The following is a 9,525-nucleotide window of genomic DNA, read 5'->3' as shown; positions in this document are numbered from 1 at the left end:
CTTGTCGACATGATTATTTAATATAAATATAAATATAATATATTTAATTTATATAATTAATTATATATTATATTAAATTTACGTGCATAGTTAACTTGTAATTTTTGTTCCGATAAGTCGTACGTTGTTACTCGACTTATGTCCCGGTTCCGGTTTCTCGAATGTCCTTTCGTACGCTGAGAAAACTTGCATTTTACATTTCGTGACTCGTACCTTTGTTAAAATATAGCCTTAAATTATCCATAAACTATACCACTCAAAGTATATTTTAAACTTTCGAGTATTTTGGTCATTTACTTCTATAAATCATCGTCTCGTTATTTGTTAAAATACATTTTAAAATAGTGTTTTACTGTAGCAAAGTTACTGTAGCAAAGTCAATTTTTACTGTAGCAAATAGTGATTTTCAAAAAAAACTGTAGCTTTTCGGGTACTGTAGCAAATAGTGATTTTCAAAAAACACTGTAGCTTTTCGGGTACTGTAGTAATTCGAAAATACTGTAGCAAATAGTGTTTTACTGGTTCATCTTAAACGTTTTAGTTAATTTATCTAAATATCAATCAGATAATCAAACCAATAAGGTTAATGCACAATATCATTTTCATAACACTTTGTTACGTTTTCAAGTTATAGCATATGTATCTATTTACATATAATTGTTCGCGAATCGTTGAGAATAATCGAAGGGTAATTGAATAGTTCAAAATTTTGAGATTCAACTTCATAGGCTTTACTTATCGTGTCGAAATCATTAATCATTTAAGATTAAGTTTAAATTTAGTCGAAATTTCCGGGTCATCACAATTGATAATTGGGCGCTCGTGATAACAAATTTTTGGAATGGTTAACTATTATTGAAATGTTATAAATCTTGTGGTTCATTTGTACTTACTTACTTAAACCTATGATTTCACCAACGTTTTCGTTGACAGATTTCTATGTTTTTCTCAGGTCCTTGAACGATACATGATACATGCTTCCGCTCATTATTTTGATACTTGCATTGGATGTCGAGAATATATGCATACATGGAGCGTCTTTTGGCTACTTTTAAATTGTGTCGCATAAGTTTCATTTGTACTTATAACTTTGTAACGTAACTTGTGGTGGAACTATTCTTGTAAACTTTGAACAATCTTTACATTTGAAATGAATGCGACATATCTTTGGGTCAAACGTTGTTTTAAAGACTTATGACCACGTAACGGGACCTAAGTAGACGGCGCCGTCAATGACGATTTTGTCGGGTCGCTACAAATCTATCTATATTATTATAAATCTCTAAAATGATGATGTTATCATTTCACTAATTAACTTTTAATTTTCATAATGATGATGTCATAATTTTATATTAATTTTAATTAAAAAAGATACTAAATAAAAATAAATAAATGCCGATAATATATGAATGCCAAATTGAAAGGTAAAAATAATTAATATAAATATCATTTAATATTTAATACGGTATTCCTATTTTATAAATATAAATATCTCGGAGCATCTCACCATATATTATTGATATTGCTCATCCACGTTATGTTTCTCACACAATATTTACCTCGTTTTACTTGGTTTTCGTTTCCAAAGTGCTCAAAAAGTCATGATCTTGGGTTTAATCGCGTTCTGAGTACTATTGCAGTTCTAAGTGTAAATTTGGTGTAAAATTGACCAAAGTGTGCAAAGTGTATCAAAAAACTGCAAAGTGCTGGAATTGGCAACAAGAACGAAGATTCTATATCACAGAACGTCGTTCCAACATTAAAAATGGAGTTTTAAAGCTAAGAACGACGTTCTACCTGAGGAATTTACGAAGGAAATGGAAACAGAAAAAGATGGCATTTAGAGCACGATTCAGGAACGACGTTGTAGCATTATGAACGGCGTTCCACATTTAGAGCCAAGGAACGGCGTTCCTAAAAGAGGAACGCCGTTCCTCTGTAAATTCTAGGCAGTTTTTGGGAAGTATAAATAGAATAAGAAGTGGGTTTTTCTTATAACTTGAGAGCTTGAATAGATAATCAATTGAGCAGTAAATTCGTGGTGGCTGATCAAATTAGGGTTTCATAGTTAGATTATTGAGTTTTTCATCAAGTTTTCATCATCTATTCCACTCTATATCAGGGATTTGGAGATTGAATCAAGATCTAGGGCTTGTTCTTCATCATCTTCATCTTCTTCATCTAGCTACTTTGTAATTTTTGTTGAGTTTGATACAGTTTACTCTTGTTTATTGCTTAATGATGTTTAGATTTACTATTATTGCTTGTATTGATCTTGTTCTAGCCATGATTGGTTAGATTTTATCATGTACACTTGTTTATGAAGCTTGATAGCTAAGGATTGTTCATATATATGTTATTGATTGTGTTTAGATGAATCTATGAGTTGGTTATTGTGGTTTGTCATTGGAATTAGTCACAAGATCCTTTGTTGTGCTTGTTTTGGACTTGACTTTGATTATATGAGTTGTATAACCTTTAAAAGGGTTTTGATTAGTGAAGCAACTTTCACTTCAACACTTAGGTGATCTAGACAATCAAATTGAGGCTTTCAAGGGATTGGGGTCTTAGTTTGGATTGGTTTTCAATTGGTCCTTAGTCAACATAGTGAAGTTAGTATTCTTAAGGAATTTTGATTACCAAAGGGTTTTAGGGGACTTTAACCTAGGCTAAGTGCTAATGATAATTGCATGATTCAACTAGCTTCAATTAATGCAAACTTATGGGAAATTGTAAGTGTTGATCGATCATGATAACATCTAGTAGGGATACTAGTTTAAGTTTGAACACAATTAGCTCTTAAGTAAACAATAGAACAGTCTGAATGCTTCAAGTGGATTAACCAAGTGTACATGCCTTTAATTTTGATAATTACTTAATCACTCTTAGTTCTTAGTATAAATTTACAATTGTTTTTTCAAAACCCCGCCCCCAATCAACAACCCTTAGGATGATTATGAGTTTTCAACGATTCAACTAGCAATCACCGCTCTCTTGGGATGAACTTTAAACAGAAAACTTGCTAATTACAACTACCGAGTCATTATTTCTCGTGAGTTTGTTTCATAGTCGAGTCAAAGTTTAATTCAATTATAAATTTAGAAGAGAGTAAGAAGCATGTTTATGAAACGAGCATTAACTATCACAACTTTTTTTTCTCAGTATGTACAAAACCTTTACAACTCTTTTTCTCAATCTCCACCAGATTATCCAATAACCTTTTGTTTCCCAAAAAAACAGGTACAAACATTCATGTTATTGTTAATAGATTTTTCAAAGAATTATTCTTTTTATGTGTTGTTTGATGATAAAATTTATCACACCTTAAATATTTTATTATTGTATGTTTGTTAAACAACAAGAATCTGAAAAACGATAACATACGTTAAATCATATTGCGACTATTTAAAATGAAAGCATATAGTATGATAGAAGAATTCAAAAATAATCATGATTTTCGCGAGGTTGAATCAGGTATTTTCAATCTCTCTTTTAATGTTAAATAAGTACCATTTATGACAAAGAAAATAGTGATTATAATGAAAATTGAAAGATGATGGTGGGAGAATGAATGTAGTTCATTTATTCTGATCAAGTTGACAACGACAAGTTTCTTAGTTGACATCCGTGGTTCCATGGGTCATTAAACGAAATGACTTTAGTATTTACATTCAATCAATACATAAAACATATAATTAAACTGTTACATTTAAACAAATCCTTAATTTTACGGGTCATTTCGTTAGTAAATATTAAAAGTGACAACACGAACGTATACAGTACAGTATATAAATGCTGGAGTATATTTCGACCCTGTTTTAGTACAGTAGCAATCAACGGTCAAGATTTTGGCTTGATATCTTTAAAAATGTCAACACCCTGGTCATATACTGTAATCTTCTGCATAAATATATATCTTTCGTTCTCATTTCTAGGGTTTTTGCTCAGGTACATCCCTTCCTTCCTTAGTGATTTATCTTCTTATAAAATTGATTCTATCTTCTATATCTATCTATCTATCTGTATATTATGTAAAGATCTTTTTTATGGTTATATTCAACGATAACTACTGTTTTATCAGATATCCATACTTGCTCATGGTAGGTGATCAACTCAGCTCTTTTATGGCTTACTTGTTGACTTAAAATTGTTAATTTCATTTTTATTGTTGTCAACTGTATGTGTTCATATATATATTACACGACTGCGTGTATATTTGTGTAATTACTGCTAAATTACCTAATTTGGATACATAATTCCGTTTCAATTGTTTCCAATCTTATATATATTCTCAGTTATGTAGCCTATCATATGAAAAATAGAAACTTATTTATATCTAGAACACATAATTTTTTGATCTGAATGTTGAGGGGATTAGGGCTGTTTAATTTTTTTCATGTATTAAGTCCTGTATTTATTTATCTCTGTTTATGTCTCCTAGAAACATACCAATTTTCAGATTAAGTGATAAAAAAACAACAGTTTTACTTACTGAATTGAATTAAGAGCTGTACAGAAATACAGACGCAGATCATTAACTTGAAAGTAAACAAGCCCAAGTGTACACCTTTTGTTCAGAGCCTTTTTATTTAATTATTTTGATACTTTTTATTTATTTATTTTGTTTGGTTGTAGATAGATGGTCATGGATGGGAGATGGAAAGTGGATTTTGGCGTATTGAATTTGAACGCTTTAAAATTTAATCAATCTTCACATCCTATATCAGATCCAAAGATTCTTAATGGTGTAAATTTGAAGGAAACGTTTTCAGATCGAAATTCAACAGCTCATACTCCCCATTTGCCTGCAGATTCGGTCCTTAAAACTGTTAGTCCATCTTCTAGTTCAAATCATGAAAATTGTGATCTTAGTGATGTAGTTTTTAACTACATAAATCAGATGTTAATGGAAGAAGATATTGAGGAAAAGACTTGTATTCTTCACGATTCTGCTGCTCTTGAAGCAGCAGAAAAATCATTCTATGATGCTCTTATGGTAAACGAGCCTCCTTCATGTAGCTCACATCCAACTGTACCTTTGTATGATAATGATGATAATGGTAACACATTTAGTTGCGATGTTAGTGATTACGATAATTTCATTGTACCAAATGTCTCCGTTAATCCTGATCTACAGTCCCGGTCCCACTCTTCTAATTTCTCTTCCAGTAGTAATAGTTGTGTAATAGATTGTTTTGCTGATTCACCTGTGAGTATTCAAAGTGTATCTGCTATGCAGTTACAAACGGGTATACGGGAATCGGGTAGGTTGGGCCCACTCGGGTCCAAAGAGGCTAATACAGTAGTTGTTAAGTCTGAGAAGAAACATGAAAGGAACTCTGCAGATCTGGTTGAAAACGGTAGGATTTTTAAACAATCCGCCGTTTACACCGAGCCAACTGTGCGGTCTAAAATCTTTGATGATGTGTTGCTTTGTGGTGAAGGTAAAAACCTCCCTCAAGGTAATTTTGTTCCCAATGGGGTAAATCGAGTACAACCGAAGGCTAACACAGGTAAAGGGCGTGGTAAAAAAGGTGTAAGAAAAGATGTTGTCGATTTGAGAACAATGTTGAGCCTCTGCGCACAAGCTGTGGCTGCTAATGACCAAAGAAGCGCGTTCGATTTACTGAAACAGATACGAGAACATGCGTCACCCACAGGTGATGGTATGCAAAGATTGGCGCATTATTTTTCTGCTGGTCTCGAAGCACGAATTGCTGGTTCAGGAACCGAAATATACAAAGCTCTTCTTTCGCGGCCCATAGCGGCTGCAGATGTATTGAAAGCTTACCATTTATATCTTAGTTGCTGCCCGTTTTTGAAAATATCCAATTTTTTCTCTAACAAGACTATTTTGAAAGCTGCCCAGAATAAAAAGAAGCTGCATATAATAGATTTTGGTATCCTTTATGGCTTCCAATGGCCATGTTTCATACAACGTCTCTCAAAAAGTCCCGGTGGCCCACCGAAACTTCGAATTACTGGCATTGACTTTCCTTGTCCTGGGTTTAAACCGTCTCAAAGGGTTGAAGAAACAGGACGTCGGTTAGCAAATTATGCAGAAACTTTTAATGTTCCGTTCAAGTTTAAAGCGATAGCTCAAAAGTGGGAAACGGTCACTTTGGAGGATCTTGAGCTTGATAGTGATGAAACGTTAATTGTGAATTGTGCGTTTAGGTTCAGGAACTTGCTTGATGAGACGGTCATGGTTGATAGTCCGAGAAATAAAGTTTTAAACCTTATTAGGAAGATGAAACCCGACATGTTCATACAGGGCGTTGTTAATGGATCCTACAATGCACCTTTCTTTATCACTAGGTTTAGGGAAGCTTTGTTTTTCTTTTCGTCTATGTTTGATATGCTTGAGGCAAACGCAACACGCGAGAGTCGAGATAGGTTGTTGCTTGAGAAAACGTTTTGGGGACGAGAAGCAATGAATGTTATTGCTTGTGAAGGTGGGGAGAGGATTGAGAGGCCCGAAACGTACAAACAATGGCATGTTCGTAATTTAAGAGCTGGATTTTGTCAGGTCCCACTTGATCAAGAAATCTTGAAAATGGCTAAAGCGAGAGCAAAGTCATGCTACAACAGAGACTTTGGGATCGATGAAGATGGTCATTGGATGTTGCAAGGTTGGAAAGGTCGCATCATTTGCGCGTTATCTTCTTGGAAGCCCGTTTAGTAAACATATGCTCATTTGGGCAGGCTTGAAATTTAGAAAGTATGTCACTTTTTATCATTCGGTTACATGTTTTTATTTTCTTCTTTTTTTTTTTTTTTTATACAATATAAGTATGCTTATATGTTGTTGTAATATGTTCGGGAAGCAGGGTAAGTAAGAAGGAAGACGGCTGGTCCTGCGTGTGCTACTGGCAATACTGAATTTTGTGCCTCAAGGACAGACATTGTTGTCTCTAAAGTATGTATATTACATTATAGTTGTTCATTTCTCATATTAAATTACTGCATTGGTTTGTGAAATTGGGGAAAATATGTTTATAACAAAATGGTCATTTTTCATATGGGTCTTGTAGTTTACCTAGCTCAAAAGAAAAAATGTAACATAGGCTCATGGTTTGTAGATTATGTTTTATGAAATGCAATTCGGTATTTTACAGTTTTTGAAATTTTACTTGTTCTACATATTGCATTAGTTTCTTTGGCATTTCGGCACTTTCTAATAATGTGTTTTTGCAGTCATAGGGGAATTAGAATATTCTGCAAAGTTCTGATAGTTAGTGCTATCCTCAAAAGAGGTTTTGGTTGAACTTCACTAACAATGTATGTGTGGTTAGTAAAAAGTATAAAACGGTCACGAAATAACCAGACTAGGGCGTTAGGCTACATACCAAATATGATACATACATACATTCATTCAGTAGATGGCATTCATTAATTTGCCAAAACTTGGAGAAGACTATTGTACATGTGTGACTCCATCTTTTTTTAACTGCTTTAGTAGGTAAACTGCTGAGGTATGAATTTGAAATCTGGAACGGTGAATGAGGTACATGGAAACTTCTTAAGTGTTTACAAATGCATATAATATAATAAATTACTGTAATAAATCTTAATAATGTCACATAGGGTGATTCATATGGTATGATTACAACAAATTGGTTGTGGTTGAACGTCTCTGCAAATCAAAAGATACCAATGGGTGTTGGGGAAAGAAGTTAATATAATAGTCAATTTGGATTTGGATTAGTATTAGTATTATATTATTGATACCCTGTAATGCCCTTTAACTTGAGTTGTGACACATACATAGACAACAATGTATTGAGGTAACTCTTCGACCTTTAGCTTGTGAGTTCGAGATCCGTCGTAGACTATTTAATGGGTGTGGGTTTGTCGTAAAAAAAAACAATGTAACTAATTACATTTATTACAATGGGTGTAGGACAATAATAAGATTGATAACTGTTGTTGATTTTAGGACTAAAAGTGTCTCTACTCTAAAAAAAAATCTACATGAATCATCATACTAGTAAATACAAATCTTGGGTGTACTTCTGTGGATGGATAAATTATTTCGTCTTACATTGATGATAAATCTGAAATATAATTTATTATTTTTCGATTCATAAAAAACATGAATCATAAAGTTATTATGGTACATCCCTCAATGGAGTCACGGGTTGAAAATGAATGTTTTCATTTAAATTAGTGTCATTCATAAAATTACTTTGGAAGATTATTACAATTTTATACAGTAAAGAACTCTACTTAACAAGCAAAAAAAGCTCCTAAATTTCATCCTACTTGGTAATTACACCTATGCTGGACACAGTGATATGGTAGCTGCCTGTGCCATATAATTTAGCTTCTTAATATATTTAACAAAACTAGTGAAATGACCCGTGGAACCACGAGTTTGTTTAAACGAAACAGTTTAATGATATGTTTTAGGTATTAAGTGAAAGTAAATGCTAAAATCATTTAGTTTAATAACCCGTGGAACCACAGAATTCGACCAAGAAACTCGTCAGCTGAACATTTCATCAAACACCTAAAATGCATATTAAACAATCTACATCCAACCATAAGAGACAATATTGGTATGAGTGGATCGCTACAAGAGTGGGCATTGGTTGACATGCTATATTCATTTCATGTTTCCTCTTCGTGTTGTCATTTTTTTTCTTCGTGTAGTTGTTTTTCCGTGTATATTTCCTATGTGATTTTTAGAGGCTAATGCTTATGTTAATATTGTATACAAGCTTGGCTAGATCATCTGATGTAAATCTTCTATGCATATATATAATTTTTTTCTGGCTTTCAAAACAAAAACAAAAAAAAGAAGATAATATTGATTGTAATTTTATTTTAAAAGTGTAAATTAAAATATAAATTTAGAATTGGTTTCAAAATTATTTAATTTTAATATTTAAAATAATTATTATTAATAAGATCTAAAAATAATAATTAATTAATAAGATTTAATTTTAATTCAAAATTATTTAGATTAATGACATCACCCACCATGCTTAGATTTTTTTCTTTTATTTTTTGATTTTTTTAACAAAAGAATTAGCCTAATAATGACATCATTATTATAGAGATTTAATAGAAACTATAGATATTAAGGAAAATCAGTGAAAATGCCCTCAAATTTCAAGGTTTTTAGCAACATGCCCTTACAATCACTGTGAAAATGTCCCCTAATCATGCACGGTGCGTGATGCGTGGTGGTTGGTCGTCATCAATTCATTTATACGGCATCGTCCAAGGTACACACAACTCACACCCAACTCCAAACACGGTGTCACGGTGTGTGATGCTCAACGTGTGGTGCTTGGTCGTTGATCATTTCTGCGACATCGTTCAAGGTTACACGGAACTCGCACCAAGCACGGTGCGTGAGTTGTTTATGGTCGTTGATCATTCTACGGCATTGTCCGAGGTAACACCCAACTCGCACCAAGCACCAAGCAGGGAGCATGGTGCTCGGTGCGTGTTACTTGGTCATTGATTCATTTCGTCTAAGGTTACATGCAACTCGTACCACGCACCAAGAACGAT

The 9,525-nt window shown here is 33.2% G+C and overlaps 1 protein-coding gene across 3 annotated transcripts; it reads left to right on the top strand.

Moving 5' to 3' along the window:
- The first annotated feature begins 3,907 nt into the window (after nucleotides 1-3,907).
- LOC139895859 (scarecrow-like protein 14) lies at nucleotides 3,908-7,105 on the top strand. 3 transcript variants are annotated; one of them, XM_071878408.1, is made up of 3 exons: nucleotides 3,908-3,948; nucleotides 4,636-6,721; nucleotides 6,831-7,105. In XM_071878408.1, exon 2 carries the CDS (start codon nucleotides 4,640-4,642, stop codon nucleotides 6,680-6,682), a length of 2,043 nt encoding a protein of 680 aa, XP_071734509.1. In that variant the 5' UTR covers nucleotides 3,908-3,948; nucleotides 4,636-4,639; the 3' UTR covers nucleotides 6,683-6,721; nucleotides 6,831-7,105. The 3 variants fall into 3 exon arrangements, with proteins under 3 accessions (XP_071734509.1, XP_071734511.1, XP_071734512.1); XM_071878410.1 differs by lacking the exon at nucleotides 3,908-3,948 and adding an exon at nucleotides 3,978-4,100; XM_071878411.1 differs by lacking the exon at nucleotides 3,908-3,948 and having other exon boundaries at nucleotides 4,297-6,721; nucleotides 6,828-7,105.
- The last annotated feature ends 2,420 nt before the right edge of the window (nucleotides 7,106-9,525 follow it).

This window comes from Rutidosis leptorrhynchoides, chromosome 3 (assembly GCF_046630445.1).
Source record: "Rutidosis leptorrhynchoides isolate AG116_Rl617_1_P2 chromosome 3, CSIRO_AGI_Rlap_v1, whole genome shotgun sequence".
NCBI lineage: Eukaryota > Viridiplantae > Streptophyta > Magnoliopsida > Asterales > Asteraceae > Rutidosis > Rutidosis leptorrhynchoides.
The sequence above is the reverse complement of the archived record's forward strand: the minus strand, read 5'-3'. Positions and strand labels throughout refer to the sequence as shown.